The sequence below is a fragment of the Psilocybe cubensis genome, chromosome 3 (assembly GCF_017499595.1).
Source record: "Psilocybe cubensis strain MGC-MH-2018 chromosome 3, whole genome shotgun sequence".
NCBI lineage: Eukaryota > Fungi > Basidiomycota > Agaricomycetes > Agaricales > Agrocybaceae > Psilocybe > Psilocybe cubensis.
This window is the reverse complement of record NC_063001.1, coordinates 149942-175617: the sequence shown is the minus strand read 5'-3', so window position 1 is coordinate 175617 and position 25676 is coordinate 149942. Positions and strand designations below refer to the sequence as shown.

Here is a 25676-nt window from a genome sequence, read left to right as displayed (position 1 = left end):
ACCATTCTGGTTCCTGTTTCACCCGATCTACGAATCGTTCATGCACATTATACAGTCAAACCCTTTGCGCTCTACCATGACGCACCATTTCATCTTCTTGCTGACACTTTCTTTAACGTCCGATATGACCGTATTCGCACATTTCGTCACCAGCCCTACCAATACCCCAATCTCAATGCAAGACTCTCATAATGCAACGTAATATGCCCCCCCTCCACCTCCATCCCCTCACTTCACCTGCCTTCATAAGGAATACATCAAGATTTCACTGTGTGTCTAATACACCTATGCGTCTGAATTAACCTCTATCAGCACCTTCATCTTTTACTCTGCTGCTTGCTTGTGTTGCAAGTTATTACACTTTTTTACACAATTGTCGCTTTCCTGATATTCAAATTAAAGGACCATGAGGCAAACGTGACCTGGTTTAGCGCCCGTATTGATTATCGCGATACTAATCTTCTATAAGATACTCCCATCACGCATGCACGAACTGTGGCATCTTGAAGTCAAACCTCCACCATGCCTCACAGCGCAAGAGAATTCACCGATATAACAGCACTTTTGAAACTCATTCTCAATGGATATCCGGGTAACGCTGCCATCCTTCGAGAATACCTGCAAAACAGCGACGATGCCGTGGCGACCATTCAGGTATATTTTCCCCATCGTTTAAACTAGCATTCACATGTTAATGACTACCGATAGCGTTTCGTTCTCGATGAACGGAAATTCTCAGATCAGAGTCTCGTCGACCCGTACCTGAAAAATACTCAGGGACCTGCCCTCATAGCAATGAATGACGGGCTTGTTAGGGAGGAGGATTGGCTAGCTCTAAGGAAGATAAATTCCTCCAGTAAACAAGCCGATGCGTCGTATGTGGTCTCTATTCGCATCACAAACTTCGTCTAACCTGGTTTACATCCAGCCAGACAGGCAAAAATGGACTTGGGTTCCGCGCATCGTATCATGTAAGATGTGATCCCTATACATTTTATGCAGTGTTTTACAGCTTCATATGTCGTAGATTACAGACAACCCGCATATTCTCTCTGGAAGGACACTGATGATCTTTGATCCCCATCATGAGTTCGAGATCCCAAATGACGGCGGCGTTAGCATTGACCTTCCCGATGAAGGTCATGAATACGCCGATCAACTCTTACCTTTCGCGTCTTACAGACCGTCGGGCGAAGCCGTGGACTTGAAGGATTTCTTCAACGGAACTGTATTTCGTCTCCCTCTTAGAACGGCAGATCAGGCCAAACGCAGCAAAATCAAAAGCACGACGACCTCTGTCCAGGATATACGAGATGTTTTTGACGAGTTTATTACTCACGGAATGGAAGAAGCTATCCTATTCCTCAGGCACATTACCACTATTGAATTTATTCATATCGACCCTGCTGGAAAGGAGACGTGCCTCTCAAAGATCATTGTTGATCGACCCATTCCTTCACCCACTCCAACATCGTTCAATCGTCGTACGACCACCATTTCTATTAATGGTAACGAGACGTCGCGCAACTGGAAATTTCACTGCATTAATCACACGATTGCACATGCCAAGGGCGTTCTTGAAAGTCGATTGGGATATGACATCGAGGATAGTTTGACGCGGGAAAAGCTTTCACCCACAATTGAAATTGCGTATCCTCTTGGAGGGCCTCTTGTCCGTGGCCGTCTTTTTACTCTCCTTCCTATTCCACAACGCACTGAATTTCCACTCCATCTCAATGCGGTGTTTGCCCTTGATCCCAATCGACAGCACCTTAAGAATATCCAAGAGGTCGGCTCTGGAAAATCGCGAGAAAGGTACGTAGATTCTATTTTAGGTCTAAACAAAATGGCTTACCCTACTTAATCAGGTTTCTTGTCGAGTGGAACAAGATTATATTCAACACGTGGACCCCAGATATCTGGGCCAGATTCTTGGAGGATCTCCCTTCTGATGTCTTGAACACGTCGCAATGGTCGCTCTGGCCCCCTGAAGCACTGGGAGAAGATTGTTATTGGAGAGATTTAATCACCTCGCTGACCCAAGTAATTGTCAGCCGCCGCCTGACTGTTTTTCCCACTGTCAACAAATCGAGCCCTGTCCGTCTTGATGACCCCAACGTTGTGGTCGCTGCCGCAAATGTGGGCATCCCATTTGACATCCTTTCGCGTTTTGGAATTCTTATAGTACAACCCCCGACTCACATTCTGAACCCACTCGTCTCTGTGGCACCGGATGTCCGCATGCTTAACCCCTCATCTTTGCATCGTCTTTTTTCTGAGAAGCCACAAGGATATTATGACCAATTTGAACCGTCTGATCTGCGGATCCTTCTAGATTATCTCGTGTTTTCGCCATCGGGAAATCTACAGTTTATCCATGGCCTACCGTGGTTCCGGCTCTCTCACGATGGTGGCCATGTATCTCTCAAAATGAAGAACTCCGGTACACTATATCTCGTATCTCTGACACCGACAGAGGCTACTATATTTTGCACACATACTACTTTGTTGGCTTTCGACACAATGTCTGACAAATTACGAAACAAACTTTCTTCAACGGACATCCTGAATGTCGGTGTTCTCAAATGCTCCGACATTTCATCATTCTTGCAACAGCGATTAGCCCATCTCGCATCTACTGATGATGAGATTCTGGAAGCACCCGTGGATCATCAGTGGATCGTCGACTTCTGGTCGTGGATTATCTTATGGAAGGACGGTACAAAATTCTTCAACGAGTATCTGAATGGCCTCTCAGGCCTATTTTTACTACCAACTTCAAGAGGAACGGTCCGTAGGCTTTCATCTCGCATAATTCATTTTACAGAGGGCGAGACCTTTATTGAAGCATGGAAAGTGTTGGGTATATACCCAATCAGCCCCGAAGTACCCCACTCTGTTGTAGTCCAGTTGAGAGGAATCGGATACATTCCTACCGTTCGCACATGGCCCTACATTGCATTTTTAATCAAAAACTCCAATATCTCTCTGAAAAATGTCTCCGACGAGCTATGGAAATCAACTATGACAGATATTCGAACATCTCTCTTCGAGTCATTGCCGCGCTCAGCTGGATCGGCCTTATCCCTAGCGGAAAGGACCAAACTCAGTTCTTTCCCTGTCTTTATGACCAGAGGGAAGCCCGGTAGCGCATCACAAATGAATCCCATTGCTGGCTATTGTCGCTATGTGGATGTTGACGACAATCTTCCCTTACCGCGCCTTAAGGCTTACCCAAATGTGATCTATGTCGACATGCGAGATTCTGTGACGCGGTCTCTTCTAAAACTGGTTGAAAGTAGCAATATCTCGGTTGAGACTCAATTTGAACTTCTCCAGCTTGCCGTCGATAACTGGGAACAACAACCCCAAGACCATCAAGATGTGTTTATTGGATGCATTTTTCTGAACTCCTATCAATTACCTCCAAGGCTCCGAGCCTCGCTCGATGATATCCCTTTTGTTACCGTCAACAATCATCCGGATCGTGTTGCTCCAAAGAACCTAATCCATCCTCATTCATTGCTTTCTGATCTATACATCGGCGAGCCAGCTAAGATGCCTACTGGGAGATTTTGCGAGAAGGACTACCTCAACATCATGATCTCATTTGGGTTTCTTCGACACGAGGTGGACCAGCACGTTGTTGAGGATCGGATTCAGTACTTTGCATCGTCCTTGCACGCTGACCCTCAGTTACACCAAAAAGCCGTCAATTTCTTGATGCTCCTTGATCGCTTCTGGAGTCCAGGTTTCAAAGCCTTTGTTGCATGCAACAGAGACAAGGCTTGGATCCCTGCGCCTGGGTCATCCAAACTGATCACACCTTTGGAATGTCGCGATAAGTACTCACATGATACTCACGCTCATCGTTATTATTACGATCTTACGCTGACTATACTTGATTCAACTCTGAATAACTCTCTGAGAGATGCTTTGGGCTGGTGCGCCCCTGTCCCCCGACATGTTCTCCTAGCTCAGTTCAAATCCACGTTGGAGAATGCCGCGATACCCCCTGAAGGGAGATCTATTAGACTGATAAAAATAATCGTCTATATTGACAAATTACTCGCGGAATGTCAATTTCGAGATGATTTTCTACGCGATCTTCAAAATCTGGTATCTGGTCGACGATGGATCCCGACTAATCAAGTGCCAGATAATTTGGCTGAGACACAATATGCCTTGTTCGACAATACTCAGCTGCGGACTCCGTTCTGCGCTATAGATAACAGACTGCAGCGCGTTCACTTTTTACAATTAATGGGATGCCAAAAAAGGTGTGTATCTTGGATTGTCTACTTGTATCATGTGGCACTGACGTGCATGGCCTAATCTAGGCCTCCGATGCCATTGCTACTAGCGCAATTGAACATGATCATTGGTGTACTTCCCATGAATGAGAATGTCTACTCATTTGCGTCTGTTCTGGGGCGAGAGGCCGCAATATCTATTCTAAATGAAATTGCTACCTACCACCAGAACAAAATTTCTCAAAACGTCATTTATTTACCTTGCGAAAATGGGCAAGCCCATCCTGCAAATGATGTGTACTTTCAAGATGTTAAGTCAAGGTTTCTTTCTTCAGCGGTCCAAGGGAAATTTGCAGTACATAGCTCAATATCAAGCGCACTGGCGAAATCTCTCGGTATCCCATTGCTCAGCTCTATTGCTCTTGGAGACGACGATGACGAAGATAACGAAGAGCAGGAAGAGCAAATGGGTGAGGATTTTGTCACGCGAATAAAAGGCTTCCTTCGAGACTACGACCCCAAATATGCCATCACAGAGTTCATTGCAAATGCTGACGATGCCTGGGCCAAGAAATTCTCCTTACTTCTGAGCAATGGTGTTGCTCGATCGGTCCGAGAGCGAGTGGTGTCTCCTCAAATTCAACGTCTTTTAGATTGGCCTTTCCTCGCTCTTCACAACGATGCAAAAATGTCACCAAAGGATATGTCGGGTATTCTTAAGGTTGGGACCGGTGGAAAGGGTCGCAACATGGATACACATGGACGGCATGGGCTTGGTGCCTTAAACTTTTACTACTTTACCGATGTGCGTTTTATCTCTCCGGTTCGGGATAAGCTGTCTAATTTTTGTTGTTTCTACTTAGGTAGCCACTATAATCTCTGATGAAAGAGTTTTAATTCTCGATCCATCGGGGAGTTATCTGCCCCCGTTCAAAAGCCGACGTAAACGCACGGCAACCTCCAAGAATCTTTCGAGTTTTATTAGGTATCTGTTTCTACACATACATACACGGTGTCAATTTTGAGCTCATAGAACTGTAGCTCCTACCCAGACCAGCTTTCGCCATACAATGACCTTTTTGGATTTTCAACAGCGGAGTCCCGGTATAACGGCGTAAGGAAACACTCTGATTCGAAACACTCTATTTGAACTCATGAAATTTTACAAATAGACTTTGATCATACTACCCCTTTGTGCGACTATAACCGAAAAGGCGTCAGACCTTGTGCAAACACGGCAATATATCGAGTCCTCCTACAAAAAAATTGCCCAAAATTCACTGTTTTTTAGTACTCACCTACAGAGTATAGCTGCATTCGAAGCCACATATGGAAATATTCGTGCTTGCTTCTGGGAGTGTTCGACAAGAAGGGACCCAGGACAGTTGGTCGGCAACATCAATATACAGAATATGCAGCTCAGCCTAGGTCGCAACCATGCCATCCCAGCAGGGGAGACCCCAGAAAATTGGGTTATAGCCACATCCGATACTGGTGAGGTTCCGCAACAGCATCTAAAGACTGCCGCCGCCATGAAGATGGATCCATGCAATGTCAAAGTCCAGCTTGCTGTCTGCGTTGCTAAGGTCGAGCAAGACCCGAATTTTGAAGGATATACATTTTCAACTGTCCCACTTCCCAAGTCGACTTCACTTCCATTCCACCTGAATGCAAGATTTGCAATATCGTCGAATCGTCAGAACCTCGTTATCAACTCAGCCGACGGTCAAGACCAAAAAGACTCTCATACGTCTTTTAACACATGGATTCTTGACTACCTCATCGCTCCACTATATCTGAAAACACTTGCGTACGTTATCCAGAATAATGCACAGCGCCCAAATATGCGACCAAGCAATCGCTGGTGGCACCTTCGTGGTTCTGATGATGTATCTAACATAGTCACGGACGGCGTCCATCGTTCCCTGCCCCACTCACCTGCTCCAATTATCGAGGATTGTACCAATAGATGGATTACTTTCTCGCAGTCCATCTTTTCCATTCATGATCAGGAAGGCGTTGAATATATCCTCAAAATGTTGCAGGTTCCTTTTTTCGTGACATCTGATCGCTATAGACCTTTTTCACGATTGCACTCTGCCAAACGTCTTGAACCTTCCTTCGTCAAAAATGCTCTTCTGCAGAATACCAGTAAAGTTCTTTCCGATAATGGCGGATTGATCAAGAGCTCTATACTTGCAACATTGCAGTATCTTTGTGCCGAAACGTCGCTGGTTGGATTGCCGCTACTGCTCCTTGCCCCAGACTGCCGCATCTATGAGATCCCTGGGAAATCCCACGATCCTGTATATGTAGTAGACCGTTCGCTCTGGTCTGCCTTTCCCTCTTCACGCTTGTTGGCAGAGGGGTATAGTGAGGACGTTATAAATCGTTTAATAAGCGATTGCGCAGTGAACATACACAGCTTGACGGAGGAAAATATTATCGACCTCATCGAGAAGGAACTGCGTCACCAGGAATCAAGACAAAGGGTCCAATGGATATCGCAATTCTGGGATACATGGTACAGATACATGCCGGGTCCACCTAGTCTTGATCATTTGAAGCGAAGCGGACTTCAGATAGTCCAAACAAGAGCATCAACAGTATTGCCCTTGTCAGAATGTACCTCAGACCGCATTGTTTACAACAAGGTCATTTCGGAAGAGCTCCTTGACGTTGTAGGCTTATTGGGTATAGATGTAGTCAAACCCATTCACAATTCACCTTTGGACGAATTTCTTTCCCCATTGTTTCCAAATCTTTTGGTCAACATTGTCCAGTGCATCCATAAAATTGGCTTTCACACTCTTTCCTCCCTTCCTGAAGCAAAGATGAAAGTGTTCTCGGAATGGGCAAAACAGCGGCTACCGTCGGTTTTATCATCCTGGAACACAGGAACATGGACCACGTCGTCGACCATGCAAAAAAGGGATTGGGCAGAACTACCTATATGGACGGCGTACAAAAATGGGGAACTGGTTTATAGATGTGCAGCCGACATTGATGTCCTTCCTGTTCATCTCGACGTCGCCCATGTCCTGCCGTTTATGAAAAAGGATTCTCTATTGGCTTCATGTTCTGCCCAACTGAATGCTATGATTCAGTATTGCTTAGGCCGCGATAGTCCTACGCTCTCAGCCGTACAGGTAATGTCTAAGATCACTCTTCCCGCGAAGCTGACGTCGAGGGAAGAAATTGATAAAATGAAAAATTTCCTCCGTTCAATGCTTCGCTATCATAAATTGGATCCAATATATATCGGATTAATGGTTCCCGACCAACAGGGAGTCCTCAGGCGGATCGATGAGCTCTATGATTCTGGAAATTGGCTCTTTTCGGCGACCCTGATTTTTACTCCACAATCGTCATTCCTTCATGAAGAATTTCAGATGATTTGCGACTGGAAAAACTACGGGTTAATTCAAAAAGTTGACTTGACCACCATTTGTCACTGTTGCAATGCTATCGCGAGTGCCTTCAGCCAATATGGACCAGGACACACAAATTGGTCACGTGTCTGCGCTATGTCTACAAAAGCATTTTTGGCATATCAGGAGGAAATTCCTCCCTTAATATGGAATCATGCGAACTTACGGTCTGTGTGGGCATCTCTGGACTCGATTCAATTCGTTCAAAGAAAGGATATTCGCAGACAGGGCCTATCATACCACATTCAAACTCATTACTGCGCTCAAGACCTTCCTCGTCTTGTAGCGCCGTCACAGCTTGTCCTCGCGAAGTTCGAACCAGTAGCTTGGACGCAACGCGGACTATTTTTGTCCGAACCATCTGAACCCCTTAGCCGGTCTAATACAGCGCTGGGGGTTCCGAGTACCGCTGAGGTGGTAAGTGCGGGTTTAATAAAAAGCCGATTTATTAGCTTTTTCTGACGTAAATTAGGTCGCTCACCTAAAGACTTTGACGACCGTTATAGCGCTTGATCACCCCGGAGACTTGACGCTGCTGTCAGATATCAAGGAAACGTATGCATGGTTGAATGATCATTCATATGATGCCAAGATTCACCTTCAAGCCATTCAAGCCGAGAGGATATTTCTAAACGTATCCGATCCCACAAGTGAGTCTTGGAGTGGAAAATGGGTCTCTGCAAAGGAGGTTGTACTATATCTCCAGTACGACGTCAATCCCCTCGTTTACGCACGCGAATTTCTTCTGCTATTCGAGCCGCTACTTCTTGCCGCTGGATGTAAATCTTTGAAGGAGACCGATAGGAAGCCTGTCGACATTCCCAATCCCTCTACAGATGCTCAATTTAAACAGTGGAAAGACAGGCTCAACTCCCTGCGATTATCTGGGACCTGCACGGATGTTACTCTTGTACCAAGAAATAGTTTTCAGGATACGGTGCATGTGGATGTAGATCTCACAAAGCTTAGAGCACATCGTGTCGTTTTGGCAGCCGCAATTCCTCATTTCTTCACTATGCAGTCGTGGAAGGAGGCCAAAGATAACTTCATCGATACCCATGGGACTTCGTTTGGCGCAAAAGCTGTCCTCGGTAGGTCCATTACACCGTGTTTTTTCGCGATCAAGTGACTTAACATATAATTTATCCAGATTTTGTCTATACGGGAGAGATTGAATTGTCTGCCAAAACAGAAGACAAAGAGAAGCTGTTGCACCTGATGCGGGATTTACTCGAGGTTTTTCTGATAGCTGATGAATGGAACATGAACGATCTCAAAGCGAAGATACAACATGAAATCATATACAAGCACGATATGATTCGGCGCTTGCCGGAACATTTCAACATCCGTAAGTCTGCTCTGACATACCAGTAAACGTATGATGATTGATCTCCCAACTAGTTCTCGAGAATGCCAAAATTTACAACGCTGATATATTAATTGAAGAACTTGAACGGTTTGAAAATATGCATCGCGACCTTTTACGGAGACTTGAACAGTCCATTGAAGTTGAAGGAACACAATCGTGATTCTAATGTTTGTTGTATTGAAATGTTTGTTGTATTGAAGCGTTTAACCAAATGATGTATATGCCTACCATTGTAACAAATGGTCCGAATTCCGAATTTGCATCGTAGATGATTTGTTCATGAGATGTATAGCTCGCTAGGCTGCGAGTTCAGAAATTGGAGTCTCCGATCCGCAGTATGTCTTATGATACTAGAATGCTAGATCAGTGAGAAAGAGGAGAGTTGAAGCAGGCAGACAAACCTTCCAGTCTTCCTCCTGACACTTCTTACTACAATATCCTTTGAAAGTTGACACAAATGAGATCTTCAGGAAACACAGAACTCTGTCGAAGTAACTCACGTGTGACTTTACATTTTGAACACACCAACGTCGGATTGTCCTCCCCACACTGTGCACGGCATGCACGTTTAATCTTCGCGTGTGTTTCCCTTGCTAACCGATCCTCCTCCAAATGAAACCTATCCCCGAAGATTTTCTTCCTCTCTTCGTACTCCGCGTCCTCCTTGTCACTCTGCATCTTTAGCCTATCTGCGCGTTCCTTCATCCATGTTGCGAGTGCTTCTGTGTCTTTTTCTGTCTGACCCGGGCTCCAGTTGACGTCAATGTTAGGGTAGTCGAAGTATTGGTTGTACCAAATAGCTTTTGCGAACGCACTCCCCTGTGCGCGGACCCAGTGTTCGGCCCCACCCCATGGCTCACCGAACTCGGACGTCGATACGGGTACCCACTTCGCAACACCTTGAAAGGGGGGTTCTGATGGAGAATCTTCGATACGGTATCGCATGCCAGGCTGGGCATACCGCCCTTCCGAGTCTATAAAGCCCATCTGAATTGATGCGTGAGTGCAAAAGTCCAATACCAATGGCCTTGACTTTGAATGGTCAACTGTTCTACACACCTCAACCTCTCGAGCTCGCCGTCGGACATATAGGTCTTGATGGACACTGTCCTTTGGCGTGTGCACGACCAAGTCAAACTCCTCTGTCCCATTCACGTCGAGCAACCGCTCAAGAAGTTGTTCACTGCCGATGCGGTGCAGCAATGTTGCCACGCCACAGGGTCCAGTGACGGCGGGTGATTTGGGGTGTTGTCCTTCATCGTCGATTCCGGATTTAATGACTTTTGGGCAATCTTCTGGTGTGGAGCTAGGGAGGAGCGGCGTATCGAGGAACCGAATCTGGCATTACATGAAAGATGAGTGAGTAGTTTTAAGTAGTGAAAGATTATCTTACCACACCGTACATAATGGATGTCAAGAATTGAAATGGAGAAAAGGCATGAAGAGACTTTTACCAAGACAAGAGAGCAAGGCTAGAGACTAGGCTCTTCGAGACAAGTGCGCCATGTGTCATATGATCGACACGGTAGTCGTCATACTGATAGTCAGGGATAATAATAGGATCCAACGTCACTCATGCACATTTTTGGCTACGTTGGGAGGAGCGAGAATATTAGACTAGAGTATTGTGGTCAGCATGATGCTCTGCATTGAAGAGCGCCCGCGAAAGACGGTGATTTATGTCTGGGAGGTATGTCGTTCAGTAACTTTTCCTTAGTACCGACGTCCACGCACATAGAACACAAATGATACATTGATTTGATATACAAATAGACGCCCAATGTCATACTTGATGTGTATACTTTATACAGACAGGTACAGTGTCAGAATGAAAACACATGCAACTCCATGCCTGCACCCTCGTTCATCTAAAGTGACATAGAAGAGCATCAGCTCCAGAAACTGGAATGCAAAATTACACACCTTTAACCCAATAACCCGCTCTTCGTCAATCATACTGGCATAAAAGCTTTGCGGATCCGCAAACAGGTCTGACCTTGCGTCATACATTGTCGAGGGAACAGTCCACGACGTCGAATAGAATGGTAGTCGCGTGACAAGCCCGTCTTCAAAGAGATGGGGTGGGTAGACTATGTCATCGGCACTAGATGCAGAGGTGGCGTTTGTGAGTGTGCGCGTGTGGGAAGTCGAATACGCGAACGCATCTACATCCAGATCAATTTCGACATCCACCCCATGAGAGTGCGGGGGACCAAAATCATAATCCACATCGAGACCTGAGCGAGCCTGAGGCTGTACGGACAATCTGGAACGCCCCATTGTGGGCCGGTCATACAAATCGCGCCTTCGAGCAGCTGAATTGGGCGTAAAGTATGGGTTGTGGTTAAAGTCGAGTATATTGAACGTGATGCCATTCCGTGGAGACGAGGTGGGGATGGAGCCGCGGTGAAAAAGTTGGGATGAACATATTACGCGATGGCCGTGGACATATCTATGTTGGTGAAATTGGCATCAAAACCGTTGAGGCGTGTTTCCAAAGGGGTGGCGTTGACTTACCGTAACCAATGCATTGGGGTCTCCATTGGAAATAAGCGCGTGTTGTATTCACCCCACTGGCCCCACTCAACAACCAAACCATCATCCTTATTTGTATCGTCTTCAATCTCCATTTCAGATTTTACTTCTACAATGCGACGGCGCGCATAGTTGATTAGTGTCCGGGTTTTGACGAACATCAAATAGTGATAGATGACCTCCCCAGGACCTCTATCCCTCGTCAGATCTCGCACTGCGTAAGCAATTGATACCGTCTGGACACCCTCTTCTGGAGAGGTGTAAAATGGCGCGGAAGCAGGCGCGCGTGCGTGGTATGGACCCGCGTGAATGCCAACCCGCTGTACACGGTACTCTGGACGTATCGGTGGGAGGCGCAGCTTTGCGGCAAGTCTTGGAGGAGGGGGTGGCACTCCCGGTTGGGATGGAACTGGGGGAGTTGTTGAAAAGGTGTATAAAAGCAGGGCACCGCTGTCGCGCGTGGAGGCCATGACAAAGCAGTCTTTTGTAAGAAGAGAGAAATCTCTAATATGTGATGGGAGAGGCCCGTCTTGACCAGTGTTGTTGGAGTCGTAGATGAGGAAACCAGTTTGCCAATTCCAGATGAGCGCGCGACACATAGCAGAGAAAGCAGGTCCTTTGGCGATGAATATAGACAGCAAGTTGTCGGTGAGCTGTAGCATGACACTACCTATGGCATTCCCAAAGTCCAGATCGGGTGGTATAGTGAATGAAAGCGTCTCAAAGGCGGCCAGCGGATGCTTTTCATTGGTAGATATGGTGCGGATGTGAAAGTTCGTGGTACGGGTGTTATGGTATGATACAAGCCTATTGATAATTAGAATGCAAAAATCGTAAGAGAAAATAGACGTACGCTTGATCGTCCTCGAGAATCACCACTACATCCTGCGTAGGATCAATTGCAAAGTCTCTCACAAGGACACCCAACAACTTTCTGTCCATCATATGTGATTCGACTCGAGAGGAGGGAAGTTGGATTGTCTTCAGCCCCACACCATCAGAGAGCGCAAACACCCCACCGACGAGCTCGTAGGCGAGACAATCTTCGTCGATGCTGATTTTATCGTACCGCTTGTAAGCGATGTTCTCCCACCCCTCCCGTAGCTGTCTCAGGTCCATGAGGAGGTCCAAAGGTGGGGTTCCACTACCAGCATCGATCATGCCATGTTTACCTAGATTAATCGTGTATTGGAGCTTTGAGGACGTTTGACATAGCTCATACAGTGATCTGCAAGTCTGTGTGCCTCGTCACAGCAAAAATCGTGTCAAATGAGGGTCACTTACAGCAGCGCACCGAAGAAGAGACGAATATTCAAGGTTTTGAATAATTTCTACGTGTATCTCAGGAGGCAGAGCAGTGAATGAAGACATTTGCTTCAGCGAAAGCTGCGACACTGTGGTCGCTGTGAGCACGAATAACCAGTTGTTGTTCTTGTTATGCCAACCAACGGATAGTGCCGGGAGATCTAATCTAATCACTTTATCTGATGACACACGGAGATTCGCAAATTTAGGGGAGAGGGCAGGGAATGTCACTTTTAGCATAATAGAAAACAAATTTCATTAGCATTAGATAGAATTAATTATGAGAAAAACACTGATGGTACCGGAAATATGATGTTTTGGAGGGCTGGGAAAGATTGATAGGATACTACATCTCATCGTCTTGGGTGTCATGCACAAGGTTTAGCTGTCGCATTCAAAGGCGGGCGGTGGTGTATTTCAGATGTGTTCTGATATATTTCATGTCACTGTCAGGCAGTGTGGGCAAATAAAAGTATGCACCGAAATCCACGAGTCTCCTGTATATGGACGCGCCCACTCTCTCAGGAGAGGACCCAAGTTCCATAGGTTGTCAGCCTGATAATTGACTATGAAATCGTGCATTCGCACCAAATCCGTACGTTCCTTCAAGATCGCCGCATTGTGAAAGCAATGGTATAATGTGTCTTGCAAGAAGTGTCCGAAGGTAGGGGGGTTTGCCTGTCAATACGACAATCCCGAAGCTGTTTTTCAATGTACTTGCCGGCTGAATGAGGATTTCTCGACATCGTATAAAAGGCAATGAGCCTCGCTCATTCGTAAGCTCTGTTTGAAAGGCAGGTTGAACAGACAAGGTCGTAAGAAAGCCCGCGCCCAAAATCAACTGTGAGAGTGGTGAGATCCTTGAGTGAATAATGCCGTACATCCAGACTATCAGATAGTTTTTGAGGAAAATGAATTAGGAAGATAAAGCAGTAGCGAGTTGCGTTAGACCGAATGAAAAAAGGGCAGAAAATGTACGGACAGATAATTACATTCATCAAACTCAGCGCCGGATTGTTCCGCCTTGAGAACACCAGGACTATGGCAGGACAGCTAAAGAAAGCTTCAAGATGTTGATTACTATTTCATTGTCTTTATAGAATTACTTGGTGGTTGGCGTTTTGTTCAGAAGTCCTCAAAGTAGAGTATATTGTGAAATCGTCATGAAGAACCATGAGCCTTTTTTTCTAAATCTGTCTCTGACTGACAAATAGTAAAATAATTAGACACTTCGTGGAATAAGCGGATCTTAGATTGACTGGTTCCTCATACTACTTTCATATTTGACTGCACTGACTAAACCTTCATTGACCACCTGTGACAGATTGATAGAACGGTCGTTCTCCTCCTGGAGCTTGCGCCTCATTGTTAATCTTGAAATTTGACAATGAGTAAGTCACTTGGTACATGAGTACTAAAAACAAAAGACCTACGGCGTGATTACAGATACGATGCAAACTACAATTTAGCGTTTACCGTGTGAGAATTAGGTACTTTCCAACCTTGGAAACGCACCTTGAGCGCTCGCGAGAAACGGTATCTTACTATAACAAATGAGCAAGCTGAAAGGCACACATAGAACATGTTTAATATACACACAAATAAAAGGTCCCGTAAAGTGTTTGAAACTGTAGTCGCAATATCAGAAACAGAATGGAATAATGATATAAAATGTATAAAAATCCACTTACCAAAGCCACTGTTAACGCTGAGCATAAGCTGGAATAGTAAAAATTTAAAAAAGGTCGAAATTATGAGCGGTACATCACGATTTACCTCATTGCAATCGCTCGATTGATGGCAAATATAATGAGCTTGTTGATGATCGAGTTGGATCTATCAAGGATTCTGATATAAAGACCTAAAAAGAAAGGAAAGAGGCTTCTTGGGGGTTTACCTCTTCATTCCAGAGCGATGTGCATGGAACATCCAGCACAGTGTCGCCGAAATTAGAACATCACAACCGAGGGATGCAAAGTTCTGAATCGATGTAACTATCTATCGAGCGAGGCGGGTAAGTTAATTTTCCAAAATGATTATAACGGAGAGCAACCTTAAGAAATGATGCTTGTTTGGAGGTTGCTAAACGATGAAAATATACTTGATCTCCCCTATAGGTGGCAATCAAGATGACAGATAACATGGTATGCATCGAAGTTGACAAACGTTATCACAACCTGAGCTAGCAAGTAGGAGGTGTACCCAAATGATGTTAAGAAGGAAGTATAAGTTGTTCAATCTACATTGATTCGACTTGTGAGGCACACCTAACCCTGAGCCTATTTGTTTCATCTCACCGTAAGTTACGTTGTGCGTAATTGAACCGATACGTAGGACGTACCCATTTGCGTGAGCGATAGAAGGAGCTAATTTTGCATGAATTTCCGATCATGAGTGTAGGTTTGAATGCATGAAAAATGGACTCACCACAGGTATGGCGATAAATGCTGCCTGTGTACCAAAGCTCCGTCCAGCTGCAATACGCATTGGTTGATATTTGGTTGTATATAATGATGTTTTCTGATTGAATATAACTCGCCTGTCCAAATGGTGTTTGCACAAAAGCTGACATGAACAATGTCGTTTTGAGTACTTCTTGCATATGAAACGTGAATGACTGAAATTTAAAAATACGAACCCTTGGCCAATCAGCTTTATCAGAAACTGCAAAATGTATAAATGTATGTACTCGAGCACAAAGAGGCGACTCACAATACATGCATACTGCCCCTGTTAGTTGGGTCAGTGACTAGCAGTTCTTAGGTTTGGATGCCAATGCTCACAAGTACGGAACTAGATATTTAAATATCGTTATGCAGAGGGAAAATACGGCAATAGGCTACCTACAATTGCATGGTTGTCAGACATTGACGATTGCTACCACAGATTACTAGAAGGTAGTAAACCTGATGAATAGTAAATACTACTTCAAGAGTTCCCAAAACGCTGGAAGATTGAACTTCGTCAAATCCCTTGGTATATTGTAACGGGCATCCGAGAACATGAAATTACTTACCAGAGGATGCCCACGACCGCTTTTGTGACCTTGCCATCATTTTTCGCGTGGTGCATGAAATACTGCGATGCCATCATCTGAAAAACCTGTGTCAATGTATCCTAGGATAGTATGTCATATATAAGCTGTACTCAACTAATGAGATGCCGTGGATCCTAGACACCAGTAAGTTTTGGAAATTTACGGCTTGGAGAAACTTACAATTACCATGTAATGAGTAAAAGTGATACAAGGTTTGGTCCAGAGAAGGTGGAAGGCTCGAACATTTCTTGAAGAACAAAGAAGACTTGCTTTGTAATGTACTCTGAGCACAGGGAAGGCGGCAAAACGGTGCTCGCCAACAAATCCAGTTCAATATATACCGACCGTGCGCAGTGACGCGACGTAAGCTCCAAGTTCGTAACGAATGACAATTGTTTCCGCGTACCATCCCAGATCCCTTGGGCAATAGTAAATAGTCGGCATGTAATCGGCCTCGGAAGTAAGAATTCAAATGACACTGTGAAAGTTCCTTCTCTTTGATTGAGCCGTACCCTGACCTAAAGTCACAGATTTGTTGGATCTGTTTCAGACGTCCCATTCTGAAAGCGGTCTCCGAGAATGTTACGTCAATAATTCTATTCTCTGACATTATAAATATGGCACAGAGCAACGTCCGCACTCCAATATCCCTAGATGCAGAGAATGTAATTTATTTCGAATAATTACATTAAGAATTTTGCACATTAAATAACGATTCACGTCAATTGTAAGGCCGTCCAAATGAGGCTCAGTCGCCCAGTTGTATTCAGTAACCAAGTGAGGATCAAATCATCAATCCAGGGACTGTTCAATCGGTTTGTTGTGTTGTGACGATGCCGTGCGGCTTAGAATGTAGTAGCCACATCTTTGAACTCCGAAATGCTCCGTCATGTTGTCCAGACATTTCTTCACTTTCAAAAACATACAGGCCCTCATTAATAGTTAGTGAATATATAACCCACAAATTTAAGCCACGCATGAGACCCTGAAAAGCCGGAACTGTGAATGACATGCACCCAGATATACTGTCCGATAGTCCTGCCGAGTGATTTCCCGCAAATCCAGCACCGACTCATAACAGGCCTGAGACCCAGAACATTAATTTCTGATGCACAAGGAACTAATAGTAATACACTGAAGCTATAGGTTACTTATATTGGCCAATGACGAATCTATCATAACTGGAAATGGAAAGCTTCAAATTCAAGCTTTAGGATTCGTACGTGTCATAATACGCAAGTTGCGGCCCACGTACAAACCCAATGAATTAAGTGGAAAAAAATAACAACTCAGGATAGCCTCTTGCCACTTAGATTCATCCATAATTACAGTGTAACCGATTGGTCCTGAAGAGAAACCAATTTAAAACACCCCGACCACTAGCAAATTGACGGAAGTGCCGTTTGATCATATTGATAGGATGATGGAACATGTAGCACGATGGTAAACTTGGAATTCTACAAAATATGCACTGCTCACATATGTTCAGAGAAGATTCGGTAAATATACTGTTAATCAGAGTATATCGTTGCCTCTGACGCAACTATTGGTCACTTCAAAAGGAGGGGTAATATGACCTCCAAATTGCTATTGTGGACGGTGAAACGGTGAGATACCTGCTGTCATGTAATATCTAAGTACCAGTAAATTGACTTTTGTTCTACTAAGAAGAAACATGAGGAAGGAGAAAATATACAAGGGTACTAGTGAGCAGGATAAAATCTGCCGTTGGCCATCGATGCTTAAGTTTGGTCATTATTCACGGGATATCCGGGCGAGAAGAACTCCTAGGTCAATCAAGGCACAGATACGCCATAAACATTGATTATAACTCCGCCATTTACCATATTTAATGAAGGTTGAAGGTTCTGATTGCTATGACCATTGACAGAAGAAGGTCCGAGGTTAATACGATCTGATAGTTTGATAGTCTCCGCCAATTCCCACACAGATCTAGTTTACTTAGTGGTTTCAAATGGTTCAGGCTACTGAGTGGTATTAAGCAAACTCGCATACGAATATTTTTCGGTGTGATAGCTTGAAAGAGTGTCTGCATTAAATGGTCTTGATCCCAGGTTGTCTAAAAAGTTAAGTGTGCGATTGTAATAGATCTGTCCATACGTTTCTGATACGACCTGTCATCTGGAATTCATTCCGGACAGTTCAGTTGGGTCTCAATTTCTCGTGGCTATTAATAAGAGCCACATTGTAACTGTGGTTCACCGTTCACATGCCATACTCCCATATGCGATACGTTTGTCTTTCGAAAATTGTTCGACTGTGACGAAGTTTGGGATGCTGAGACTCATCATTTTATTTGCAGAGGGAACCCACAGTGTGAAATATAAATTAGAGCCTCGTTAATGAAACTTTCAAATCTGATTTTCCGTCCAATCACCACAGAAGCGTTGGAAACAGTTATTGGGATAGCGGATGTGCCAAATGGATCTACTTACGGGATATCTAAATACTGACGAGTTATTTTGGCTCTGAGAGAATGGTCCTGGGTGTACGTTTTCGTCGGATCGCAGACTTGACCGATGGCAGGATCTATGCATATTTATTTGTCACTGTGTCAAGGACTTTTGTCGAGACATCGAGGTCTCGAGCCTCTCAACCTGTCAATCGTGCCATTCGATGCCCGCCCAGGCTCATGTTACTTGCTTCGTGTGTCTGTGTAAAAACAAGGACGGCCTCCGAAGTGCTTCGCCTGAGACTGTTTTATTAATATCCGAAATATGTACGTGGTTTCCGTGGGTATTTCGGAAGACGGTTGAATTCAAACCTTGTACATGGGTTTAAAGATGGAAATCCCGCCCTCCTTACTCGCTAGGATTGCTATGAAATCCAAACAGTGTGTGATCCATACTGAATCAAGTAATATCTTGGGAAGGAATAAGACAGTGCCACGATTTAGCCATCTAGCATTCGGAGCCGCAGTAAAATAAAGTTGTGGAGTATCTATCGTGGTAGGTAGGAGCTTATCTTAAGGCACAATGAGCCCCGCATAACGTTACGCTTCTCCTGTACCTTTCTTCGAATGTGCGCTAATGAGACTTCCGTTCCTCATGCGCGCTCCGAACTACAGTGATAGATGCACGAAACACACAATTTGGGCTGGCTCTGTGCCAATGGTGGTAATGCGGTAGGATTCCTACTCAAACAGTAGTAACGCGCGGTGTCTATCCGCTTGTTTCGCCTATCACCTTCGAGATAAGGATCAATATCTCTCATCAACGTATTTCCTTATTTGAGACTATTGGTGCAACTTAGGACTAATGAAAAATTAACGGTATGATGATATGTAAAAATGTTTATGTTGTCGTTGCAAGCTTGTATCTGCCTGAACCGCCAGCTCTCATCTCAAAAAATGTATCAATGGTCATATCTGCATTACTCGGAGACCTACTCAGCAACACATGCAAGGAAAATGGGTAGGAATGACAAGATATGCAGAGGAATTATCAGAGTCATAGTTCGATTTGTACTATTCGATTCAGGGACTGATGCAGGGTCTCGTCCTGTTTGGGGTAACTTCCTGTTTGACATATGCTCGTGGTACCGTGTTCTACGGGTAGTCGCCGTCCGTCGGCCTTATCTATTGTCACATAGATATTATAAGTTAATGAACAATCATTTCGGCACCATCACTTGGAATATTTTGTGATGGATAGTAGTTAATATACATCACGATTACATTATGTGAGATAAGAAGGTGACAATCTAGAGGCAGAATTTTTAGAATAGATAGAAATAATGACTACTAGTGCAACTCGGGGCATAATGTTTCATTGTATGGATTACAGTTACTGGTGAGAAGGCTTAGCTATCCCAGTAGCCTTGTGATTGCGTGTGCACCGTTTCCTTGCCGCTTTCTTTGTCTTCTCGCACACAATAATCAATCCATCAAGAACGTGTTTCGGGATCCACCGAGCGCTTATTTTTTCCTTTGTCTCCTGCGTTTTGCTTGGGTGAAGGCCATCAAAAATTAGCGGAAAATATCTTATCTCTTTGTTTTGTAGTAGGCTGTGTAGTACTGTGAATACATTTGTTCTGAAATTATGGCGCAAGATCAACGTACCAGGCAAGACAAATCATGACTCATGTGCACAAAAAAGGTTGTACAAAATATGTATAAAGATCGCTCAAATTTGACAATTAACTAGTCATCTTCATAGCCTGGTCGCTTCTACTGTTTACTCTCTAACACTTACTATGTCTTCTACTACCCTTTACTCTCCTATCTACAAAGCCTCTGATGTAGGCAACACCGCCAGGGATCCATTCGGTATTCTTCCATTCAATAGGAGGATACGTGAAACCAAGAATGTCGTTCTGGAATTCAAATTTGGGCGCTTACAGCCCTGGAGCTGGTACTTTGCTATTTTATTCATTTTATGACCTATGTTTACTTACAATTTTTAGGCCTCTAAACAACAGTGTCATCGTTCCCCCAGCAGATCTCCAAGACTATCGTCGTACTCATTTAATGCGATTTCCACAATGTCTTTGTGGTATCAACAAGGAGGCTGGCGATCCTACCGTCAATACGGAATCTGTTGTTTTCCAAATGGTTAGTGGGGGGCTACAGGGCTGTATTGTGGCGGCTTGTGTTAATCGAAGCTGCAAATACTTCAGTGCGTCTTACACTTGTGTCTATGTCTATTTTCACTGATTATGTTATACACAAACCTAATAGTTAATCTTGATAGAATCTTTCGGGACACATCTTCACCTGAGTTCCGTGTATGTGAATACCCGCTTCGTAGTAAGTCATTATTCTTGTTAACATCTAGCTATACACCTAATATACAATTCATTATAGCTGCTGGAGAGCTTCCACCGCCCCCACTTGTCTTTGATGCTAATGATTTCAAGTATGAGGACGATGTGCCTTCAAGTTCACCTCCATCTATTCTTCGGATGAGTCCATCCAAACGTTTAAAGTGGCTAGAGGACGGTGCGGATAGTCTTTTTTCCTAGCATATTTCATTTCTAATGTGTTTTTATAACAGAGTCTATTGCAAACTCCACGTACACAAGATATCTTAAGCGAAAACACGAGTTTCCATCTACTCCAGAAAGCTCTCAACAAGCTATTAAGCGCCAGCGACTTGAGCTTTCTGGATCTGGATCCTCGTCTTCAAAAGGAAACGCTCAAGCATTAAGACGTATGTTTTATTCTTACGTTTTCTATACATTGAACTAACATGTCATATTATTTGACAGCCTTGAGTTCCTATCTTCGAAAGGCAAGCCCTCCGGCACCTTCTGAAGTCGGAATTGTTACCCTTTTATTATCTTTGGACGACAACGGCCTCTCAATGCGAGAGTTTCAACAAATCTGCGTTGTTTGTAATGCATGTAATAACTGGGTTGGCACTCCAAGTGCTTTAGAGAAGCATTATTGCTCGAGGATTGCGCATGCCCAGTCTGACGATGTTTTTATTGATCTTACTTCGGATTTGGATGACTAAATATCCAGATTGGTTTCCAATTACTGTCTAGCTGGCCATAGACATACTACACGCTCCTTTTATTATTCTCCCTTTTCCCTTGTTGTTATTTAATTTGGCTAGTTTTACCACCCCAGTTACACACTCCTTTACAACATGTTTAAACATTACACATTCTTTGAAAATACTATTAAAATTTGCAGGCAAATGTTAAGATTCAAATTATAATTTACAATGAAGGTGGGCTACGACGAGGCAACAACAATCCAACCTTTCCAGACCCTGTTCCAACGAGTGATAAGCTTGATTCTACCTCTTTTTGAAAAGTAGTTTCTGTCTTTTCAAGTCGCCGAGCAGCTGCCTGTGCCTGTGCATGGGTGGTTGCGTTATTAGACTTGTTTAAATAATCTTGAGTAGCTGTAACTCTGGAAGCCTCAGCCTTTTGTAATTTTTTATTACGGCCCTCAATGGCTCTGTCCTGCTGCGATAAAATTTTGGATGACAGATCATCTAGAAAAGAGAATGAATTAGAATCAGACAATGCAGAAATTATGCAATGCCTACTTTTTCGACAAATGCTTCTGCTAACACTCTCACTTATATGACCTCTTTGGTAGGAAGGTCGTACACCTGTAGCGTGTGCAGTCTATAAAAATAAAATGGAATGACTATGATTCAATGTAAGGTTTTAAAGTCTAAATAAAAAAATGCTTACCTCAATGGTCCTGTTCTTTAATAAATCAAAATGGTAGCCTTTCTGCACACCTCCAACCAAAGTACAGGTTATTCCCTCTCGATTGACGTCTTCATGAAGCTGCTCAATAATGTTACTTGTGCTATCACCAACCTTCCAAATATCTAGCGGTATACAGCTAAACTCCCAACAAATAGCTGGCCAGACAAACTTTGCACGCTCCTTATCATGCAGCCAATCTAATAGAAATTAAATGCTTATTTTTTGTATAGAATGGCAGATAGATGAGGATTACTTACCATTTGCTGCCTTTCCTCCTTGTTCTCGTATTTCCCGTAATGTCATATTCCAAGTTGGATGTGATATACACATAAGGCTTCGCATTTTTTGACGTACATTGTCTGGGACGGCACATGATTGAATATTCCGCAAATAATGATTTTTGCAAAGCCGGAGTATTCTCCGCACATGGTCATACTCGGAGAGGTCCTGGATGTTTTTATGTGGCTCGTGGATGTCTTTTACTAGAGGGTATTGTTGTGCAATATCACAGAAGTACTGCCCATAACCTAATAAATAGCAGGGTCAGTGTAAAGCATTAAATATAATATGTATATCACCTTTTGCTTGTCCCGCATGTTGGTCTACAGCTAAATGACATATACCAACTGCTTGGGATGCATTATTCACTGGTGAATGGATATGACGCCACATAAGATTTTGTCCAGTGTCTTGCTTAACAATACCATCGATTTGGTGAAGAACAAACCGATGTGCATCAGCAGTTTGCCTTGTAAGAAAGACACGACAGTATGTTACACCTTGATACAATGTTTGTTAATGCAAACATGCCTATCAGGATGAGCAATAGTGAACCTACTTAATCCAGTAGTTTCGTCAAGTCCACCTAGTTCAAATTCCTTCCATCCAACTACCCGTTTGAATCCTATATCACTTTGAATATATTTTGCATTTAAAAGTCGGTGACTGTTAATTTTTAGCATGCAAATTACCACTCGGAGAGGAGTGGTAGCTTCCTCGGTTGTTAATTCGGTATCCTCATCGCATACCTTTCCTAAGTCAGGAAGTTCACCAGCAAATCGAATATATGGATCAGCGCTTGAGGTATCTTGTTGACTTTTAAAATTTAGAAGGCCTAGAAAACAGTAATATATTTTATGCAGAATTCATTGTAAAGTCAATATTGCGTACCTTCCCATCCAGTTCCCATTGGATACTTTTCGTTCTTGACCTTCTCAATATACACACGAAGATGTTCCCGATTTGAAAGTGATGGGTGAAGATCTAGAAGCATAGGTGTAGGAATATGTGGAAGCCTTTGATGCAAAAAGCTTTTCATCAAAGGGTGTCTCAATAAGCGTCGTGGTGTTAGGTCTGGCAAAGAGTCCCCCATTTGCTGTAAAAGCTGTAAAATACTACGAAGTATCGATGGAGGCGTTTTTGTGGGGATAGGAATAGGATGCCTATGAACCCCTCGGACTACCATGAGTATCTGAGGACACCGTTTTAGATCATCATCTGATACTGGCTCGTAAGTGCGAACTGTAACTTTGCAAGGAAGATGTATTAAAGGAGCGCTGACGAGTTTCCCATTATTTGGATCACGATGTGGATTAGCTGTGTTTAAAATGGGATTGTTAGACAAATATAACATGTACTCCATTGCCATGACGTACGACAGCAGACTTTCATTACTGAATGGTTGTTGATTGTTGTGCATTTGCTCAGTGGACCAACTCCTCTCTGTGCTGCATCGTATTCTAAATCAAAAAATGCCTGTTCGTCACCCTGTAGAAGAGCCTCCAAATATTCTGTATCAAGCAGTCCATTTCCAATCGTAAAATCAATGAAATGATCACGATTGATTTCTGCATTGTAATGCTCGCACCTGAATTTCATTAGTTTAATACTTCTAATAATTAAGAGCAACATACCGAATGAACGCGGTTCCATCATGAGTGTAGTCAAGAAACAGACGTCCGTGACAGTGAAGTTTTTCAGGATGTCCGCGACTTTCTAATTCTTGTTGCTGTTGGCGTAATTGGGCAGCCTGTGCATCCTCGCCAGTAAGAAGAGTTGCTTCAAATAACGGAGACCTGCAGCCTTGTCGTTGAAGGGCAGTAAAATAAGCCAATGTTTTTTTGAAAAGTGCTGCTGATGGAAATGATGTGTCCCTTCGAGATATAGCATTGATCAAGGCCAACCGCTGATGAAGCATTTGTTTTGAGGGCTTTGTATGTGGAGCTACCGCAGCTTCCTGGTCAGCAAAGGGGCAGATCTTCATGCCCTGGCATGTAAAGTGTGTAACACGACATGGGACCTCATTTCCATCTTGGTCCGTAAGAAGTTTGCATGTTATTGGCTTTCCATTTGGACCAGCTGTGCTGCTTCCATTCGGAGGCCCCAAGGAATAAGCAGAGTTCTGTGCTGGATTTAATCTATCACCAGTAAGATCAGCCGGCATAAGATAACCAACTCCTTGTTCACTGGTCTCGGGATATTCAATGATGGCATTTGCAGAACCATATGTATAGAGTGTGCTAAGCCTTGTTTTCCGGTTCAGCTGGATGTTATCCTGTTTCTGTGGCTGGTTAACATCCACCGAGGACATGTCAGCATTTAAATCCGTAGTAGAAATAGTGTTGACAGTAGATGGCAGATAAATATGTTCATGCGACGAAAGGTGTGACTCGGAGGAGATATGTGACTGAAGATATGAAACCAGATTTTTTGCACAGCTGATGACAGTTGAAGGTACTTGATTTGGAACGTTTGGCTGCCCAAGAAGATTGCGAAGAACTCCAAACAATTCTGAAGAATCAGTGTAGATATCTTGCTGATCATTGCTTTGTGCATGCAGTCCAGTTGACAGAGGTGGCATTACGAGAGCTGCTAGGTGAGAAAGGGGTGAATGAATGAGCGAGCTGCGACTGCTTCATGAATCTTTTATACAAAAGCAAAAAACTGTGGCATTGTATGCCACAATAGTGCATTCTACACTGTATCCAAGTATTCACTATGACCATGGAGCTACCACACTGCATATAACTGTCTACTTTGACCAGGAATATATTTACAAAGAGTTGAAAAAGAAAACTGAGTCCAGGGTACATGCATTCTAGTTCTTTGACGTAGTGTCCATGTTGCGACGGCCATTGCGACGAAGTCCCGCGTTGCGTCGGCCGTTTCCGTATTTGAGATTCAGATTCCCGCGCTCACACTGCCACATCCATCCCTTGCGAATGGCGCACAAACTGCCTGGCCGCATTCCCTGCACCAAAAGAAGGTAGGATATGCTCTATATAGTGTTTAAATCTGCACAAAATTGTTTTTCTGCTTCGAAATGGCTTACCAAACCGTAAAATGAGAGCGAAAAAATATTCAATTTTGGTTTATTTATTACTTGTTTGCTCGGACCGGATGATTACATCATACTTCCCTCGGTGTCAATCTCTTGCTCGTTACTCGGCCATGGCCCATTGGGAGGTCTATTTCTTATTACACCCTACGTTGGGGCACACGGATATGCCACCTTCAGTAGTATCTACAGGTATTTGATGCTAATGTATCTACTG

The 25676-nt window shown here is 43.8% G+C and overlaps 6 protein-coding genes across 6 annotated transcripts; 2 read left to right on the top strand and 4 right to left on the bottom strand.

The window, feature by feature from the left end:
* Nucleotides 1-522: 522 nt before the first annotated feature.
* On the top strand, nucleotides 523-9213 carry JR316_0002886 (Sacsin; the record flags this gene model as incomplete). The annotated part of the gene is made up of 12 exons (XM_047888671.1): nucleotides 523-654; nucleotides 709-875; nucleotides 929-971; nucleotides 1028-1815; nucleotides 1869-4280; nucleotides 4341-5058; nucleotides 5117-5238; nucleotides 5295-5367; nucleotides 5426-8101; nucleotides 8157-8775; nucleotides 8835-9032; nucleotides 9086-9213. The coding sequence occupies 12 exons, from the start codon at nucleotides 523-525 to the stop codon at nucleotides 9211-9213; spliced, it is 8076 nt and encodes a 2691-aa protein (XP_047751045.1).
* A 136-nt stretch (nucleotides 9214-9349) lies between these two features.
* On the bottom strand, nucleotides 9350-10458 carry JR316_0002885 (uncharacterized protein; the record flags this gene model as incomplete). Its single annotated transcript, XM_047888670.1, has 5 exons — nucleotides 9350-9403; nucleotides 9455-9517; nucleotides 9579-10040; nucleotides 10113-10391; nucleotides 10447-10458. 5 exons carry the CDS (start codon nucleotides 10456-10458, stop codon nucleotides 9350-9352), a joined length of 870 nt encoding a protein of 289 aa, XP_047751044.1.
* Nucleotides 10459-10876: 418 nt separating this feature from the next.
* Nucleotides 10877-13133, bottom strand: JR316_0002884 (uncharacterized protein; the record flags this gene model as incomplete). The annotated part of the gene is made up of 5 exons (XM_047888669.1): nucleotides 10877-10921; nucleotides 10977-11505; nucleotides 11571-12395; nucleotides 12442-12824; nucleotides 12873-13133. The coding sequence occupies 5 exons, from the start codon at nucleotides 13131-13133 to the stop codon at nucleotides 10877-10879; spliced, it is 2043 nt and encodes a 680-aa protein (XP_047751043.1).
* A 1064-nt stretch (nucleotides 13134-14197) lies between these two features.
* On the bottom strand, nucleotides 14198-15380 carry JR316_0002883 (uncharacterized protein; the record flags this gene model as incomplete). The annotated part of the gene is made up of 5 exons (XM_047888668.1): nucleotides 14198-14266; nucleotides 14585-14612; nucleotides 14670-14729; nucleotides 14791-14873; nucleotides 15321-15380. 5 exons carry the CDS (start codon nucleotides 15378-15380, stop codon nucleotides 14198-14200), a joined length of 300 nt encoding a protein of 99 aa, XP_047751042.1.
* A 4765-nt stretch (nucleotides 15381-20145) lies between these two features.
* JR316_0002882 (uncharacterized protein) lies at nucleotides 20146-21407 on the top strand (the record flags this gene model as incomplete). Its single annotated transcript, XM_047888667.1, has 6 exons — nucleotides 20146-20303; nucleotides 20356-20567; nucleotides 20630-20698; nucleotides 20756-20890; nucleotides 20946-21101; nucleotides 21160-21407. The coding sequence occupies 6 exons, from the start codon at nucleotides 20146-20148 to the stop codon at nucleotides 21405-21407; spliced, it is 978 nt and encodes a 325-aa protein (XP_047751041.1).
* Nucleotides 21408-21615: 208 nt separating this feature from the next.
* On the bottom strand, nucleotides 21616-24982 carry JR316_0002881 (uncharacterized protein; the record flags this gene model as incomplete). The annotated part of the gene is made up of 9 exons (XM_047888666.1): nucleotides 21616-21896; nucleotides 21951-22032; nucleotides 22102-22319; nucleotides 22380-22649; nucleotides 22701-22901; nucleotides 22961-23236; nucleotides 23293-23718; nucleotides 23778-23989; nucleotides 24036-24982. The coding sequence occupies 9 exons, from the start codon at nucleotides 24980-24982 to the stop codon at nucleotides 21616-21618; spliced, it is 2913 nt and encodes a 970-aa protein (XP_047751040.1).
* Between the last annotated feature and the right edge of the window lie 694 nt (nucleotides 24983-25676).